This window comes from Panthera uncia, chromosome C2 (assembly GCF_023721935.1).
Source record: "Panthera uncia isolate 11264 chromosome C2, Puncia_PCG_1.0, whole genome shotgun sequence".
NCBI lineage: Eukaryota > Metazoa > Chordata > Mammalia > Carnivora > Felidae > Panthera > Panthera uncia.
Window position 1 is genome coordinate 124,143,835 of NC_064810.1, and position 20,325 is coordinate 124,164,159.

At 35.6% G+C, this 20,325-nt stretch overlaps 1 protein-coding gene across 6 annotated transcripts in view; it reads right to left on the bottom strand.

Moving 5' to 3' along the window:
* The window catches only part of PPP2R3A (protein phosphatase 2 regulatory subunit B''alpha), a 210,769-nt gene that overhangs the window by 50,504 nt on the left and 139,940 nt on the right, over nucleotides 1–20,325 (bottom strand). For all 6 annotated transcript variants that reach the window (XM_049628797.1, XM_049628793.1, XM_049628795.1 and 3 more), the window contains 4 exons: nucleotides 18,591–18,677; nucleotides 14,645–14,801; nucleotides 11,899–11,947; nucleotides 11,339–11,428 (listed from right to left, as the gene is read on the bottom strand). In XM_049628797.1, the coding sequence (XP_049484754.1) occupies nucleotides 11,339–11,428; nucleotides 11,899–11,947; nucleotides 14,645–14,801; nucleotides 18,591–18,677 (383 nt within the window). The remainder of the gene's footprint in view (nucleotides 1–11,338; nucleotides 11,429–11,898; nucleotides 11,948–14,644; nucleotides 14,802–18,590; nucleotides 18,678–20,325) is intronic.

Here is a 20,325-nt window from a genome sequence, read left to right on the forward strand (position 1 = left end):
TTTACCTCTCCAACTTCATAGTCTATAACTAGCCACTCTTCACAATCCCAGCTCAGCTCTTTCTGCCCATGGGTCCTGTCATCATGCTTTCATGAAATCACCTTTTTGCACCAAAGACATCTTCAATTCTTTCTTGGCTGTTGGCTCTAGACCACCCCACCATCACCCCAAAACCTCATCAATATGAGGATTAAATAATCCATTGCATATAAAACACCTGTCATCTAGCAAAAAATAAAGCCTCAACAATATGTTAGCTTATTAAACAGGAGAAAGGCAAGAGGCATGGCAGAAAAGGGGCACACAAAAAAGCTTCTGATCCTAAAAACTTCCTTTGGTGAAATTCCTTTAAGTAGAGATCCAGTTATGGATCACGATATGACAAGATGACCTTAAGAGTACTGCTTCTAGCAATGATAAACTAAGTATTTTGGATTAACCCTCCCATTGATGAAATTTTGAGGAAAAATACTGTCTGAAGGCAGTGGACTAAATTAACAGGGCAGTGAAGAATTATGGCATCCAGGTCTAGAAGGAAATCCTGAGAGGAGTAGCCTAGTATTTGGGACCATCTTTCCTTTGGGGTATCTGCTGATTCTGGAAGGGGAGCCTGAGAGGTTGAGAAGCTGAGGGGTTTTTTTTTGTTTTTTTTTTTTTTTTTTTTAAATTTATATTCTAGTTAGTTAACATACAGTGCAATACTGGTTTCAGGAGCAGTATTCAGTGATTCATCACTTGCATACAATAGCCAGTGCTCAAGGCAACAAGTGCTCTCCTTAATACTCATCACCCATCTAGCCCATCTCCTACCCACCTCCCTCCATCAATTCTTCAATTTGTTTTCTATCATTAAGAAGTCTCTTGTGGTTTCCTTCCCTCCCTACTCCTCCCCCCCCCCACTTTCCCATATGTTCATCTGTTTTGTTTCTTAAATTCCACGTATGAGTGAAATCATATGGTATTTGTCTTTCCCTGATTGACTTATTTTGCTTAGCATTATACATTCTAGCTCCATCCACATAGTTGCAAATGGCAAGATTTCATTCTTTTTGATGGCTGAGTAATCTTCCATTGTGTGTGTGTGTGTGTGTGTGTGTGTGTGTGTGTGTATCTATCTGTACACACACACACACACACACACACACACACACACCCCACATCTTTATCCATTCATCCATCGATGGACATTTGGGATCTTCTCATAGTTTGGCTATTGTTGATAATGCTGCTGTAAACACTGGGTTGCATGTGACCCTTTCACATTTCTATACACCAATAATGAAGCAGCAGAAAAAAAAATCAAGGAATTGATCCCATTTGCGGTTGTACCCAAACCAGTAAGATACCTAGGGATAAACCTAACTAAAGAAGTAAAAGATCTGTACTCTGAAAACTATAGAGCACTTATGAAAGAAATTAAAGAGAAAACAAAGAAATGGAAAAGCATTCCATACTCATAGCTTGGAAGAACAAACACTTAAAATGTCTATACTACCCAAAGCAATCTACACATTTAATGCAATCCCTATCAAAATACCACCAGCATTTTTTGCAGAGCTAGAGAAGCTGAGCTTTGGTTTGCTATTATTTTGTTAATGAATTTTGAGTCTGTCTTCATGAGGGATGTTGGGCTATAGTTTTATTATTTTTTTGCATGTGTTTGGTTTTGGTATAAAAATAACACTGGCATCTTAAGATGAGTTGGGAATTATTCCCTCTTTTTCTATTTTCTGGAAGAAGTGGTATAGAATTCGGTATTTCATTTTCAAATGTTTAGAAGACTGTAATAGTGAAATTATCTGAGCCAACATTTATTTTTCAGAACGTTGTTAATTATGAATTCAATTATGAATTATGAATTTTCTGTATGACTCCAAATCCTGGGCTCTTTATCAATATGATGTATGGTCTGTTATATGAGATAGCATGTTTGCATGTTTATCTCCTTAACAGCTAGGATGTGGAATCCCTAACGATTATTCAGGTTATGTTTTTTTTCCTGCATAAGTTTTACTAATTTGTGACTTTAAAGGAATTGGTCCACTTAAGTCATTACTTTTATGTAATTTCTCGAGACATATTTTTAGAGCCACAGGTTGTTTATTAGTGTGTTGTTTAGGGGCACCTGGGTGGCCCTGTGTCGGGCTCTGTGCTGATAGCTCAGAGCCTGGAGCCTGATTTGGATTCTGTGTCTCCCTCTTTCTCTGCCCCTCTCCTGCTCACATTCTCTCTCTCTAAGATATATAAACATTAAAAGAAAAAAAGTGTGTTGGTTAATTTCCAAGTGGGTAGAGATTTTCCAGTCATCGTTTTCTTATTTTTATTGTTATTTTCTTATTTTTATATCAATTCCATTATGGTTAGGTAATATATTTTGTATTATTCCAACTCTTTTTAACGGCTTTATTTATACTAAATGTATAATTCAGTGGTTGTTAGTTTATCCACAGAGTTGCATAACCATCACTACAATTGATGTTCATCACCTCCAAAGAGAAACTCCATACCCATTAGCACTCATTCCTCATTTTCCCCTAGGTCCCTCATTTTTTTTTTTTTTTTTTAGAATTTAAAACAGTTTTATTAAAATAAGCACATTATATAATAGCATGGCCTAGGCAACCATTAACCTACTTTCTGTATCTGTAGATTTGCCTATTTTGGACAACTCATGTAAATGTATTTATATAATATGTTGTATTTTGTGACTGTTGTCTTTTAATTTGCATAACGTTTTCAAGATTCAACCATGTTTTAGTATGCATCAGTACATTTTTTCAATTGCCGGATAATATTTCATTATATGGATATATCACAATTGTTTATCCATTCATTAGCTGATGGATACTTGGGCTGTTCCTATCTTTTGGCTATTATTTTTTTTTAATGTTCATTTATTTATTTTTGAATGAGAGAGTGAGTGGGGTAGGGGCAGACAGAGAGGAAGAGAGAAAATCTCAAGAAGGCTCTGCACCCTTAGCAGAGAGCCCAAAGCAGGGCTCGAACTCACTAACCACAAGATCATGACCTGAGCTGAAACCAAGAGGTGGCTGCTTGCTTAACTGACTGAGCCAACCCAGGTCCCCTCTTTTGGCTATTAATAGTGCTGCTCTGAACATGGGTGTATAAATTTCTGTGTGAATATTTTCATTTCTCTTGGGTATCTTCCTAGGAGTAGAACTGCTGGGTCATATGTTAACTCTATGTTTAACTCTTTGAGGAACTGTCACAATGTCTTCCACAGTGGCTGCAGCATTTTACATTGCCAATAGCATTTGAAGGTTCTGATTTTTCTACATCCTTGTCAACACTTATTGATTGTAGCTATCCTAGTGGCTATGATGTGGTATCTTATTATGGTTTTTATTTGTATTTCCCTGATTAATGATATCAAGAATCTTGTTACAGGCTTATTGGCCATGTATATACCTTCACTGGAGAAATATTTAGATCTTTTGCTCATTTTTAAATTAATCTGTCTTTTTATTATTGAGTTGTACTTTTTATATATTCTAGATACAAGTCATTTGTCAGATATATCATCTACAAATATTTTCTCCCATGCTGTGGTTGTCTTCTTGCTTTCTTGATGTTCTCTTTTGAAGCATGAAAGATTTTAATTTTTTTGAAGTCCAATTCATCCATTTCTTCTTTTGTTTGTGCTTTTGAAGTCTTATCTAAGAAACCATGGCCACAAAAATTTACTCTTACATTTTCTTCTAAAAGTTTTATAGCTTTAGTTCTCACATTCAATTTGTGATCTACTTGAGCTAATTTTTGTGTATGATGTGAGGTAGGGTTCACATTCATTCTTTCCTATGTGGGTATCCAGCTCCCAACACCATTTCTTAGGAGACCATTTCTTCCCCATTAGAATTATCTTGGCATCCTTGTTAAAAATCAAGTGGTCATAAATGTGAGGATTTATTCCCAGACTCTTAATTCTCTTTATCTACATGTCAATCTGTATCCCAGTATCACATTGTCTTCTTTAGTTCAGCTTTGTATATTTTGCAATCAGTAAGTATGAATCCTATGATTTTGTTCTTTCTCAAGATTGTTTTGGTTATTCTGATCCCTTTGTAGTTCCATAGGAATTCAAGAATCAGCTTTTTCATTTCTACAACAAATAACAAAAAGTAGCTGGGATTATGTTAGGAATTGCTTTGAATCTACCAATCTATTTGCAGAGTACTGCCATTCTAACAATTTTAAGCTTTTTGATCCATGAACATGGGATGCCTTCATTTCATTTAGATTTTCCTTAATTTCTTTCAACAATGTTTTATAGTTTTCACAGTATAAGTTTTATACTTCTTTGTTAAATTTATTTCTAGGTATTTTATTCTCTTTGCTATTGTAAGTGGAATTATTTCCTTAATTTTTTTATTGCTTGTGCATAAATAGATTTTTTATAAATTGATACTATATCCTGCAACCTTATTTAACCTTTACTGAGCTCTAACAGTTTTTTTTTTTTTAACGTTTATTTTTGAGAGAAGACAGTGCAAGCAGGAGAGGGGCAGAGAGAGGGAGACACAGAATCTGAAGCAAGTTCTAGGCTCTGCATTGTCAGCACAGAACCCAATGAGGGGCTTGGACTCATGAGCTGTGATACCATAACCTGAGCCAAAGTCAGACACTTAACCCAGGTGCCCCTCTAGTAGTTTTTTAGTCGATTTCTTGGGATTTCTGATATAAACTATACTCAAATAGATAGTTTTCCTTGTTCCTTTCCAATTTGGATGCTTTTTACTTCATTAGCTTGTCTGATAGTCCTGGCTAGAACCTTCAGTACAATGTTGAAAGAATAGACATCCTTATCTTTTCTCTGATCACAGGAAATAGATTTCAGTCTTTCACCTTTCACTAGTTGTTAGCTTTGGGTTTTTCTTAATCAGGTCAAAGAAATTCCTTTCATTTTCCAGTGAAGCCATCTCAGCCTGGGATTATTTTTCCTAGCCAGAGTTATTTCATCTAGAACCAGTATAGCAGTTTATGTCCCTCCAAGAATTTGCCCATTTTGTCTAAGTTATCTAATTTGTTAGTATAAAGTTGTTATATATGTGTGTATGACAATCCTTTTTACTCCTGTAAGGTCAGCATTCATGTTACATCTTTTATTCTGACCTTAATAATCTGAATGTTCTCTTTTTTTCTTGATCAGTGTAGCTAAGGCTTGCTTCATTCATTCATTCATTCATTCATTCATTCATAAAGTAGGTTTCACACCCATCCTGGAGTCCAATGTTGGGCTTGAATCCACAAATCTCAGATCAAGACCTGATCCAAGATCAAGAGTCAGACACCTAACCGACTGAGCCATCAGGTGTCCTGTAGCTAAGGCCTTATTAATTCTTTAAAAAAATCTTGATTTTTGGTTCCATTGATTTTATTATTTTTCTATTCTCTACTTAATTTATACACTTCAATCTTTCTTCTTTCCTTGTGTTTGCTATGCTTAATTTCCTCCTTTTTTCCCAGTGTCTTTTTTTTTTTTTTAACGTTTATTTATTTTTTGAGACAGAGACAGACAGAGCATGAATGGGGGAGGGGCAGAGAGAGAGGGAGACACAGAATCGGAAGCAGGCTCCAGGCTCTGAGCCATCAGCCCAGAGCCCGATGCGGGGCTTGAACCCACGGACCACGAGAGCGTGACCTGAGCTAAAGTCGGACGCTTAACCGACTGAGCCACCCAGGCGCCCCCCCAGTGTCTTTGAAGTAGAAAGTTAGGTTACTGATTGGTGACATTTCTTGTATTTTGGTATACGTGTTTAAAGCTACACATTTTTCTTAGTACTGCATTTGCTACATCCCATAAGTTTTGGCATACTGTGTTTCCATTTTCATTCATCTTAAACAAAGCTTTTTACTTTTTCCTTCATTTTCCTTCCTTTCAAATTATTTCCTTTTGGGGCACCTGGGTAGCTCAGTTGGTTTAGCGTCCGACTTCAGTTCAGGAGATGATCTCATAGTTTGGGAGTTTGAGCCCTGTGTCAGGCTCTGTTCTGACAGTGAAGAGCCTGGAGCCCACTTTGAGTTCTGTGTCTCCCTTTCTCTCTGACCCTCCCCCACTCACAATCTGTCTCTCTCTCTCTCTCTCTAAAAAATAAACATTAAAAATTAAAAAAAAAATCTACCAAGAGATTCAAATTATTTCTTTTGATGTATTAGTTTTTTTTCCCACTGGTTATTTAAGCAGTGTGTTGTTTCTACATGTTTGTAAACTCCCAAGTTCCTATAAGTTATTGTTAATTTTATTTCATTATGGTCAGAGACTATGCTTTGTATGACTTTACTTCTTTTTATATTTATTTGAGGCTGTTTTACAGCCTGTCATATATTCTATCCTGGGGAATATTCCATGTGTACTTGACAAGCATATATACTCTATTGTTCTTAGGTGGAGTATTCTATAGATATCTGTTAGGTCTATTTGGTCTATAGTTTTGTTTGTACTATTGTTCATGACTTCCATTTCCTTGTTTATCTTCTTCCTGGTTGTTCATCCACTGAAATACCCACTGAAAGTGGGGTATTGAGGTCTTCAGCTATTATTGTTGAATTGTTTATTTCAATTCTGTCAGTTTTGTTTCATGTATTTTAGGGTTCAATGTTGTAAGGTGCATATGTTTCTAATTGTAGAGTCTTTCTGTTGGACTGACTCTTTTATCACATAAAATGTCCTTTGTTTCGGGTAACTCTTTTTGTATTAAAGTCTACATTCTCTGATATTTATAAAACCACTTTAAGTTTCCTATGGTTGTTGCTTGCATGACATATCTTTATATTTCCTTTTCCTTTTTTCTCCCTTTTGGATCTTTAAATCTGTGTCTCATATAGACAGCATATAATGGTATTTTTTTTTTACATTTATTTTTGAGAGAGAGAGAGGGAGAGAGGGAGAGAGCGCGCACGCACAAGTGGGGGAGGGGCAGAGAGAGAGGGAGCCACAGAATCCCAAGCAGGCTCCAGGCTCCGAGCTGTCAGCACAGAGCCTGATGTGGGGCTCAAACTCACAAACTGCGAGATCATGACCTGAGCCGAAGTTGGAGCCGAAGTCAGAGGCTTAACCAACTGAGCCACCCAGGCGCCCCAATTGTATATTGGTTTTTAAATCCAGTCTGGAAAACCTCTGTCTTTTGATGGAATATTTAATCCATTCACATTTATAAATTGTTATTATTGATATAGTTGGAATAATGTCTGCCATTTTACTTTTTGTTTTCTATCTGTGTGGCATTTTTCCTATGTCTCCTTTACTGCTTTCTTTTACATTAAGTGATTAAGTGATTACATTAAGTGATTCTAAGTGTAACATTCTAATTCATTTAATGATTTTGTTCACTATACATTTTTGAATTAATTTTCTAGTGGTTTCTCTAAGGGCTTGCCATATACATTTTTATCTTATAATCTACTTCAGATTTCTTCTTTTTTTTTTTTTAACGTTTATTTATTTTTGAGACAGAGACAGACAGAGCATGAACGGTGGGGGCGGGGGGAGGGGGTCAGAGAGAGGGAGACACAGAATCCGAAACAGGCTCCAGGCTCTGAGCTGTCAGCACAGAGCCCGATGCGGGGCTCGAACTCATGGACCACGAAATCATGACCCGAGCTGAAGTCGGCGGCTTAACCGACTGAGCCACCCAGGCGCCCCCAGATTTATTCTTAATTCCAGTGAGATACTGAAATGTTACTCCTATATAACTCTCTTCCTTCTTCTTTTTATGCTACTATTGTTATTCATATTACATCTATATATATTACTATATATATTTATATTAATATATAATATATATTAATTATATATTATAATATATAATATATGCTAATTAGTATATGTATTACCAAAACTATACTGGTCTAATTATTACTTTTAATTATACTTTTCTATTATTATATATATAATATATAATACATATATTATAATATTAATTAATATACACACACACATTACTATATATATATTACCAAAACTACACTGGTCTAATTATTACTTTATGTAACTTATGTTTTTTAAAGAAGCTGAGAGAAGACTGAAGAACTATATATTCGTGGTTTGTTATATTAATCTTCATTACCATTTCTAGCTCTCTTCATTTGTCCTTATGGGATAATAAGGTTCCAGAAATAGGAAAATATAGATGAGAATTATTTGAGAAAAGCTTTTTCATAACTGAGGAAATATGAAAGATAAAAGGTTGTTGGGAGGGTTAAAAGAACACTGAGAAGGGAAGAATTAGAAAAAAGAATAGCCTTCAAATCTTTGGAAATTTAGGTGATCTAACTGAAACAACCTAAGCTTTCAAAATAATAAATTAATGATAAATTATAAACATGCATACTACATACGAAAAAATGCTCAACATCACTCATCATCAGGGGAATGATGAAATACAAATCAAAACCACAATGAGATACCACCTCACACCTGTCAGAATGGCTAACATTAACAACTCAGGCAACAACAGATGTTGGCAAAGATGCAGAGAAACAGGATCTCTTGCATTGTAGGTGGGGATGCAAACTGGTGCAGCCACTGTGGAAAACAGTATGGAGGTCCCTCAAAAAATTAAAAATAGAACTACCCTATGACCCAGCAATTGCACTACTAGGTATTTATCCAAGGGATACAGGTGTGCTGTTTGAAATACCCCAATGTTTATAGCAGCACTATCAATAATAGCCAAAGTATGGAAAGAGCCCAAATGTCCATCAATGAATGAATGGATAAAGAAGATGTGGTGTGTGTATGTGTATATACATACACACACACACACACACACACACACACACACGCACACGCACACACACACACACATACTGGAGTATTACTCAGCAATCAAAAAGAATGAAATCTTGCCATTGGCAACTACATGGATGGAACTCGAGGATATTATGCTAAGCGAAATTAGTCCACCAGAGAAAGACAAATATCATATGAGGACTTTAAGACACAGAACAGATGAACACAATGGAAGGGAAGCAAAAATAATATAAAAACAGGGAGGGGGACAAAACATAAGAGACTCTTAAATATGAAGAACAAACAGAGGGTTACTGGAGGGGTTGTGGGAGGGGGGATGGGCTAAATGGGTAAGGGGCATTAAGGAATCTACTCCTGAAATCATTGTTGCACTATATGCTAACTATCTTGGATGTAAATTAAAAAAATTAAATTAAAAAAAGAGGAAAAAAACCATGCATACTTACTAGCATGGAACTATATTGTTAGGTGAAAAAGTGTATCACAAATCTATATAATATGATACCATTTAGCATAATATATCTTTTGGTGCAGGGAGGAATAGGAGGAGAAAGAGTCGGGAGAGAAGGAAAGGGAGAAAGAGGAGTGAATGGATATGTACCAATATTAAATATGGGTCATGGAATTATGAATGAATTTCATATTAAGGTTTTTGAATGTATGTAGTTTAAATATTTTTATTTTATATATTTTTAATAGCTTCATTATTAAATATAAAAAACTTTAATATTTTTTGTATTTGTTATAAAATAAAAACAGAAATGAGCAAAAGACATGAAAAGGCAAGTTGGCTAAAATGAAATAAAAAAGGCTGAATGGTATGAAAAAATTCAGCCTCATTAGTAATCAAAGAAATGCAATATACATAATACTGAATTTTTAATTTATCAAGTTGGAAAATATTTTTAAGAGGAAAATACCTAGTGTTAGTAATATGCTGTATCTTGTTGATAAAGGTATAAAGTGACAAAACTTTTCTAAAGACCAACTTAATAATTTTTATAAATTCCCCCCAAAATATCTATACCCTTTTAACCTAAAAATTCCATTTAGGAATACTTACTTATTTACTTATTTTTAAAAAACTTTTAAATTTTATTTTAGAGAGAGAAAGCAGGAGTGTGGGATAGGGGCAGGGGGTGGGGGGGGTGGGGTGAGGGTGAGAGAGAGAGAGAGAGAGAGAGAGAGAGAGAGAATATGAATCTCAAGCAGGTTCCATAATCAGTATGGAGCCCAATGAGGGTCTCAATCCTACAACACTGGGATCATGACCTGTGGTGAAATCAAAAGTCGGATGCTCAAGTGAATGAGCCACCTAGGTACCCCTTGGAAAATTTATTTTAACGAAGAAAGTAGTGAGTGTTACAACTGTTTAGCTGCAACTATTGTTTTGGAAAGCAATCCATCAAAATTTTGGAGTGCATGGTAATTAAGACTTAATCCAATGGAGCTAATCTTAATGTCTAACATGTATGTAACAATATATGAAATAGACCATACAATATATACCAACTTTTTTAATAGTGTCTTATTCTGAGTGTTAGAATTAAAATTTATTTTCTTCTGCTTACCCATGTTTTCTAAATTGTCTCTAATGGACAATAAATTATTGTTTGAAATGGAAAACAAAGTTATTTAAAAATAATCTAATAGGCTGCCCAATAAATAGCTTAGATTTCTACTTCATTGAATTCTTTTTTAAAAAAATTTTGATGTTTATTTATTTCTGAAAGAAAGAGAGAGCGTAAGTGGGGAGGGACAGAGAGGGAAACACAGAATCTGAAGCAGGCTCCAGATTCTGAGCTGTCAAATATAGAGAGCCCGAAGTGGGGCTTGAACTCATGAACCACGAGATCATGACCTGAGCAGAAGTCAGATGCTTAACCCATTGAGCCACCCAGGTGCCCCACTACCTTCACTGAGCTCTAAACCATATATCCAATATTTAGATAAATACTTCAACCAACATGCACACAGTTGAGTCAGTTATACTAGCAAGGAGCACCAAAAACTGTAGCCTCTCCCTCCCTTGGTACTAAGCACAAACTATGTATTGGGTATTGTGTTATTATATAAGCTGGGAATAAAAAGAAGAGAGGGGCCTAGATTTTTGGCTTAAACATGAGACTAGTGGCAAGAAACACACGTGTAAACTCAAAACTACAAATCAAGGTACATTTGAGAGTGCCAAGGAAAGGGAAAGATGATTCTAATTTATCTATACCAGTCATCCACAATTTGCTCTTCTTTCTCTCTCTGATTTATTACTGAACCATCAAGATCATAAAACAACAAAATTCACAATATATATTCCTACATTCTGTATAAAGTAAGTCCTACTTATTCTTCAGAGCCAGCTCACATGTTACTTCACCTTAGTTTCTGGGGGTAAAAATACTTCTCTTGATATTTTATGACTATGGATTCAGTCTAAGAGGGCAGAGAATAAGTCTAATCCATCTTGGTACCCCTATGTCAAGATGGCATCCAATGGATATGCATCATCAATTTTTTAAGCTTTGTTTAAGTGTTAAATGTTACTGGCAAAGGAATCTTAAGAAGTCGTACCTGGTTGGGTTCCTTTTGTCTTCCTCAGAGATCAAAAACCAAACAAAATCTGCATAGCTCATTCTTCCCTCTTTCTGTACTGTTTTTCCCCTGAAGAAAACATATCATTATCAAGTTTCCTGAACAATTACTCGGATGAATTTAGTAGGATGACAGACTAAGAAATAAAGCAACACCTTCTTTGGAAATTAAGTTAAAAAAATTAGAAGGCTATAACTAAAATTTAAATAAAAAGTAAAAAAAAAAATTAGAAGGCTGGAAATCTTACAAAGGTTACAAAACCTATCCTGTTTTCAAAGGCCTAGAAGGGTGAAACCAGAAGACATTTGCTGGTATGAAGAAAGAAGTCTGGTTTCTAATTTGAATGCAAATAATCACCAGGATCAAATACCTTTATCTGTATTTAGGTAAAGGATTAATGTCTGTATATAAAGAATTACTGCTGTCTTGTATGAAGCCATGACATACATGTCATACAGGACATGTATGAAGCTGTGCTAAAATGAGATTGTTAAAGTATTACCTGTAATTCATTTTTAAACTCAGATGCTTTTTCTTACCTTGTTACTGCCCCAGAAAATATCCTTTCAATAATTCTGTTTGATGAAGCTAAATGCAAATAAGAAAGTACAAAGCTAGTTAGGAACATGTTCCATAAAGGCAATACTTTGGGCAAATTTATTTTCAGTAGCTATGAGCTAAAACATAATAATCTTCTATAACAAGAATATGAATATTTAAATTTTTACTTATGTATAATTTATATTTTTGAAAGTAAGAATTTGAAGTGGCATAATCAATCATTAAAAAAAAGAATAGGCAAATGATTATGCCTGACAGCTGTGATGTATTAATATAGTTGAGCGTCCTAACAACTAAGACAAAAACGTATAGGATTTATATTGATCTTGTATCTAAGACAATTTTCCTCTAAAACAAGACAAATTTTATCCTTGTATTAAATTCAAGGGGAACTGATCAGCAACTCCTAAGATAAGGGACTCTGAGTACAACAATGGAGAATGCTTTCAAGGAGAATTTTATAGAAGATACCTAAACATACCACAAACATACTTTTCATATATTCTTATTCCATAAAAGTCCAGGACATAACATACAATTTTATCTTAAGATAGCATGTTGCTTTTGATGGTAGATCCTAGAGAATCTATAGCAGTGTACCTCATTGTTGGTTCAAAATAACCAAAGCCTTTAGTTTTACCAAAAGGCTATGTCAATAGATCTCAGACCTAGGGATTTGGTGAGGACAGAATCTGTTCTTTTAAGAAGTGCCCCAGGCAATAGCATGTACACTAAAATTTCCAAATAAGTGATGAAGTTATTAGACAGTAGCTATTAGCATCTAATTCTTCTGCATACAGTTAGGTATAGTCAACCTAAAGGTAAAATTAATTTGGCTGAAGAATGTTGGGAATATGGGTGTCAGTAGAGCCATGCCTGGCCACAAAGCTTATATAAGGACCCTCTAGACTTTGGTGAACATTGGTTTATAATAATTTGTACTATACAAACAGAGGGCTGTATAGGAAAGGCATGGACATTTAATCCCAAAGCTAAAGTCTTTTTTACATTTGGAAGGTTTACCCTAAAATTGAAGATCATGTTGTCCCATTTAGGACAGGCTAATGGATTGCCAATTATGTAGTTTTGATGGGCTCTTCATCATGCAGGCTTAGATGCCTACTTATTTGGACATCATCACTTTAATATACCTCTATTGAATTGTTATGTGTATATATACATTTTGGAACCTAATGAGAATTATGATTGTATCAGCTGGAGAGAGTGCTTTAGAGCCCATAAGGTTTGTATGACCTCATGTTACACAGATGATCTGGCCACCGGTGATTAGAAGGTGCACAGCTAATAAAGCTGACCCGATATGCCTGTGAATATCTCCATCTTTATGCTATTCTGGTGACAGCAAGATTATGACTACTTGAAGAAGGGAGGTATAGTACTAAAATGCTTGTTCATCAATAAGTACATCTGAGTATTTTCTCTTGATACCTGGTTGGCACCTGAGAATAGAGAGGAAGGACTCTTTTTTATATATGGAAAGTTCTATGATACTTAAGATCATATAGAATGAAACTCTTCTTAAGATGCAAACAGTTAATCACAGAGATACCAAATAACAGAAGTGAAATTCAATGTATTTAAGATTTGTACTCTGCTACACCTAAAGGGCTAAAGGCTGATTTAAAATAAATAGCAGTGCCTGAGAAGACATTTAAGAATAGAACAATCTTATGAGAATCTTATGAGACAATCTTACGAGAAAAGAATGAGTCAATGTATCTTGGTGCTTGAGGAAGAATATTTGCAGGTAATAGGTTATCAGTTTATTAACTGGTAAAAATGAAGCAGAAGGAGTAGTATCATGTGATGTTTAATATTTTTGTTTTCTGATAAAAGAAAACACACAAAATTCATCTGCGGAGAAAATATCTATTCTGGATCTAAATTCCAAAAGTAAATTGTTATTAGTCCTTGAAAACACTGGCATATTATTTCATCCTTGTCTGTTTATAAATACTGTAAAATGGGAAACTTACAGGGTGTACATACACTCTCTTTCAAATAAACTACATAGGAATGGATCTAATTCAACTCATCACTAGAAAATAAACATCACAGAGTGCCTTGGTGGTGCAGTTGGTTAAGCATCCAACTCTCGGCTCAGGTCATAATCTCAATCTCCTGAGTTTGGGCCCCACATGGGGCTCTGCACTGACAGTGCAGAACCTGCTTGGAATTCTCTCTCTCCCCTCTGTCTCTCCCCTGCACGTGCTCTCTCTTTCTCTCCTCTCTCTCCCAAAAACTAAAATAAACATACTAATTAATTAAATTAATCAAAGACAATCAAAACAAAGACTCTAATTGCTTATTTACCTTAAGTCCCTTCTCCTACACTTGCCTTCTAAATGAAAAATCGATACCTTCACTCATTCCCACTTAAAGATTCTTGGCTCTTTAAAGAGGACTTGATGGGGCACCTAGGTGGCTCAGTTGGTTGAGTGTCTGACTTCGGCTCAGGGTGTGAGTTCGAACCCCACAGCGGGATCTCTGCCGTCAGTGTGGAGCCGGCTTTGGATCCTCTGTCCCCTCCCTCTTTGTACCTCCCCCACTCGCTCTCAAAAATAAATTAAAAAAAAAAATTTTTAAAAGAGGACTTGATTAGATAAAGAATTTAAGAAATGGGAATTTCTCATTCATGTAACAATTCAGACAACTCTTGCCTTCTTCAAAATAGTTAAGTCTTAACAACTATAAAACACTCACCCTGGTCATTATATCGAGATAAATCAGCCTGGCTGATGTAGAGGTCATGATCACTATCTAGCTCCCAGAATTTACAATAAATAACATAGAAATGTTCATAGGAGAAGTAATCTGTGATTTGGTTTATATCTTCCTCTTCTTCCAAAAGGGCTAGAGTCTGAAATAAAGTATGAAGAGAAGGATTAATTTATTTTAAAATTATGAAAACCAGCTTTGGCCATTATATAGAGTCTAATGAAGTTTTATTTTAAATTTAATTAAAATTTTTGGTTTTGGTACTAAACCAGGAACTGTAACAGGCAACCTCATCCTACCTTTAATCAACTGACCAATCTATAAGCATTTACAAACTCTGTATTATGCTTAGCAAAGGGATAGATGCTGTGGAGGATTTAAAAGCAGGGAAAGGGAAGGACTGTTACCAAGGAGACTGTATCCTGTCAGAGGTCCCCAAACTAGCAAACCAGAACACACAAGAGGCTGAAATAGATGGTCATGAACTGACATTGCTTTTAACTTTCCAAAATTATGAAGACTGGGCATCTCCTCTATTATGTAGAGTGGAAGTCTACATACAGGGTTTGGCTTTGTAATGAGATCAAGTTTACTATAAAGGAGACTTATGTATGGTACTGTGCTGATGTGCAGTGTCCTGGTGTGGAAAGTATGGGGGATGGAGCTGCGGGGCCCTAAGCTGGAAGTAAACCGGGGTCTCCCCTGATTCACTGTGTACCCTGATGGAAAACATCAGAAACAATAATGCTAATCCCAGGCTTCTTAACAATTCTTACAATTATCATGCAAGTGGGCAGATAAATAGAGATGTTTTCAGAAATGAAAAATTCAGAAAGATATAAGAAACCATAAGGAAACTTAGGAAATAGAAAAAACAAAATGAGATGGCAGAAGTCAGATCAGATATATCAACAATCACAATAAGTATAAATGAATTGAGTCTCCATATTAAAGCATTTTCAGATTGAGTATAAAAACCAACCCCCCCCCCAAAAAAAAAAACAGATCTAGATATATGCTATCCATAAGAGATAAGTCTAAAATAAAATTTAAAAGGAAAGCTAAAAAAAAAAGACAAATATTTACTAGCTAAATCTTAACAGCAACAACAAAAAAAACATGTCAATATGATTAGAAAATACAGTGGAATTAAAGATGAAAAACATTATAAGGAACAAAGATAACTATTTCATAGTGCAAATAAATTACTTCGATAAAAAATTATGTTCCAAAATGTAAATACTGGGAAACCAATATGCCCTGACAAGCTGAGAACATAAATTATGAGACTAAAACTACTTAATGGAAGATTCTCCTGCCAGTAAAAATTATAAAGTCTACACAGAAACAAAGGAAAACCATGACATGGTAAAAGCAAAATATGGTATATAAAATTATACACACTAAGAATATGTAAAATTCATTTAATCTGCACATATATATGAGACAAGAAAAACACATGCAAAAATGTTATTAGCTGTATTAGGGTGATAAAACAGGAATTTTTTTTTTGTTTTCCAAACAAGGCTTATAATGTTTTGTTTTACAAAATGTTCTTTAACATGTATAAAGCAGAATATGTACATTAAAACAAATCTTGAGAAGCAGCTCTCATTTTAACCTACTGGATTGTCATAAAATGAAAAAGATGACTTCTGCTGTTGGTGAATGTGTGTGAACTAGTACAGGTTTTTGGCAGGATCTATCAGACTGAAAGTGTACATACCATTTGATCCAGGATTTTCCCTCCAGTACTCTATTCTAGAAAAAATTTTTTTAATTTAATTTTTTAATGTTTATTTTTGAGAGAGACAGAGGGTCAGCGGGGGAGGGGCAGAGACAGAGAGGGAGACACAATCCAAAACAGGCTCTAGGCTCTGAGCTGTCAGCACAGAGCCCAACATGGGGCTCAAACCATGAGATCATGACCTGAGACAAAGTCGGATGCTTAACCGACTGAGCCACTCAGGCACCCCTATTCTAGAAAGATTCTTAACAGGAGGAAAGTACAGGGATATGCACTGCATCTTTCCAAAGAAAAAATATGAAAATGACTTCAACATCTTCTAAAGGGAAGTATGTAATTTAGTTACGGTAGAACCATACCACAGATTATGCAGAAGAATCATAAAAATGAGATAGATTTATATGAATGGAAATGAAAAGAATGTCAAGATATACCGTTAGTGGAAAAAAACAAATTAACAGAATAATGATCTCATATATTACAAAACCTCGTAACAGTAGCCATACAAAATAAAACTGTATACTTCATGTAAACATACAAGGGAATAAAACCACAGATAATGTGGGTTCTGTCTGGGAAAAGGAATGAAATGGCAGCATAAAGAGATAAATAGTGACTTCTGCTGGTTATTCTAGATATGTCACATACTTGAATGCTTCATGAGCATATACATTACGAGCATACATTCATGAATAATGCACTAATAGGAAGAATAAGGAGAGGGGTAGGGGAGAAGGGGAAAAATTAAACCATGTTCTAGGAAGAACATTTGAGTTCCGTTTCCAATTCAATCACTTACTTGCTGTGTGATCTTACCTGTCATTCAACCGTATCTGAGCCTCAAATTTTATCATCAGTTAAAAAAAATATATATTATAATAATGCTAGAAACTATAAACTCTAATGTGCTTCAGGAATGTGAGGGATTATCATCATTCTCAAGGTATGAAGCCTTTTTTATGGAATTACTGCCATTTTGACCCATCCCATATTACCTGCTGAGAGAGGCAGGCACCAGGTGTTCAATAAATATTAACAATCACTGTGATGATTACTATTCATTTTAGAAAAAAAAGGTGTGTATATGTATTATGGGCTGCTCATTTTGCCAAGTCTTCATTACTTTGTCTCAGATGAAGACATGGAAAAATAAAGAGTACATAAGGTGGTATTATTACCCTAAGCTTCATTTAGTATGATTCATTGAAAATAAAATATTTCCTTTCAACCATGAACCATTCTTTAGATTAATAGAAGCTTCCACAGTCAGGCACGAAGATTACCTCAGTAAAAGGCTCCCACTAGTGGTCAACACTTTCATAGTAGGTAAAATAAATAAAAAAATTGAATGAAATGTGTCTTTCTTAAAAGAATTTTTAATATTTTTCTCCACTCCAGTAGGAGCTGGATAAAGAGTCATTGCCAAAAGGATCACGTTAAAATCCCTCTATTCCTTTTGCAAGGTCTTTCCTAACCCAGCCTGCCAGGCTGCATCACTGGTCAGTCTCTGCAGAGCCACCAGCCAGTAGACTGTTCCGTTTGAGACTTGAGACACTTTCATGCTTATGGGCCTTTGCTTATACTGCTCCCTCTATCTGGAATCCCCTTCTAATTTTTGACTTTGATAAACTCCCAATATCCTCCAAGGTCAAGATCACATGTCAGTCCTGTGAGGCCTTCTATGCATATTTGTTATCCATTTCTGTGAAAATTTTCCTCAGGTGTGACTGTGTGCTTTTCTTTTACTCCACATGCCTCGATACAAAAATCTCTGGTTATTCACCTTTGTTACCCCCAACACATCTCAGGTTATCTGATAAATGCTTAATGACTGAAAGTAGTGAAAGTGCTTTGCATGCAGTAAGCGCTCAAATACTTGTTAAATGAACTAATAGTATTATTTAAACTGCTCTTTTTTTAGGTTTATTTATTTTGAGAGAGAGAGAGCATGCATGTGCAAGCAAGCAGGGAAAGGGCGGGGTGGGGGGGAGAGAGCGAGAGAGCGAGAGAGAAAGAGAGAGAGAAACCCAAGCAGGCTCCATGCTCAGCACAGAGCTCAACATGGGGCTCAGTCCCACGACCGTGAGATCATGACCTGAGCCAGTATCAAGTCTTGGACACTTAACTGAGTCACCCAGGCTCCCCTTAATTGCTTTTATACATGAATTCCAATGAGAGACCTACTTGCAAAAAGTTGCTTTTTCTTATTTCTGTCGAAGTTATTTTTCCACTCCAAGATCTGTTGACTGTGTAGAATATTCTCTGAATAACCTGGTTCCAAAAGGAAAACAACCAAATAAAAAAATTGAAGATAACTATTACTTTACCAAAAGCCATCTTATGAATGTACCTTGAACAAAAAGCTATGTTTTGGTTTTCTGATTATGTCAAGCGTAATTTCTAATAAAAATTAACACTGTATTTTAAAAACTAGAACCATGTAATTTACATCTGCTCCTATAATTCCAAGAAGAATAAAAAGATATTCTTTGTTCATAAGTCTGCATTCCAGCTGCCTACATGTCACTTTATTTAACTCTCATCTTATACATTGATGCCTGATTCAAGCAGTGCTTACTGGGCTGGATGTTTTTGGAAGGTAAATGAGGTAGGAAATACACACTGGGTTGGCTTAACAATTGGTGGGTCAGAAGAATGGCTCCCAACATAGTCTGATTCAAGAGGGCATTATTCTGGTTATTTTAGCCTTATTCACTAGAATCTTAAAGACTTCCAGTCTTCCAGCCTCTCTCTGGAAACTCAAATACATCTGGGATATCTCCTACCAAGTCCATGCTTGGCCATGAACAATTCTGTTATTAGCTAGGGTTTTAAAAGAGCTTAACAACAGATGGGAAACTCTGGAGAAGACGGTGGACAGGACGAGAGAGGAGGGAATGGGTTGCAAATGTGTTTGAGATTGACAACGTGTGTTGTGGTACAGGAGAGTACTGGAGAAGGAAGACAAAGCTGCCATCCTGGAGGGAGGAGGCCACAGTGTATTCCTAACAATTTTACCTGGGGTTATGCCCACCCATTTAATTTCCCTTTGATCAGCTACTTTTTTGTTTTTTTTTCTTTTCTCAAAAAAAAAAAAAAAAAAAAAAGGCAGCAAGAGCACCTTGAATAGTTTTTGACATTTTGCCTTTGATTTTGATTGTCAAATAAAACAGAAATCCTGTATCATTGGTGGTTTTATCATGGAAAAGATTAGATCCTTTTTAAAAGTTATTTGGTGCAAGAAGAACAAAAAAGGGAAGACATTTGGACATCTACCCAAATAGGTGTAATGGGGGACTACACCACCATTCCTCTTCTGGATTCTTTAGCAAAGACAGTGATTCTCGAACAGAGCAGGGAAATACCAGCCTCAGAATGAAGGCCCAAATTTCTGTTGCCCAGCTTTCCTTATCCTACTCCTGCTATCAGTGCTAACTCCTGACCCTTCAAAATCTAGCTCAACTTGCCAACTCCACAGGAAGCCCTAAAACAGGGACTAGGGTAGAGAGAGCTCTGTCTTCTGTGCTCCAATTGTCATGCGAGTCTCCTTCCGTTCATCCTGTGGTTATATTCTAAACACACTGGTGTGGTCAGACACCTATCATCACCTCCAAACTCCAAAGTACCAGGTCTTTCTTGACTTGCATCCCAGTGCCTGATAATGGTGCTTTGCATATATCAGATAGCTAATAAGTGCTTGATACATTTTTTATTTGAGGAATAATTGACATACATTAGTTTCAGGTATACATGATTACATATATTTATATACTGCAATATGATCACCATATATACTTACAGAATTTTTTTCTTGTGATAACTCTTTACTCTCTTAGCAACTTCCAAATATGCAATATATTTGTATTTTTGTGCTGCATATTATTAACTATATATAGTATATACAGTATTAACTATAGTC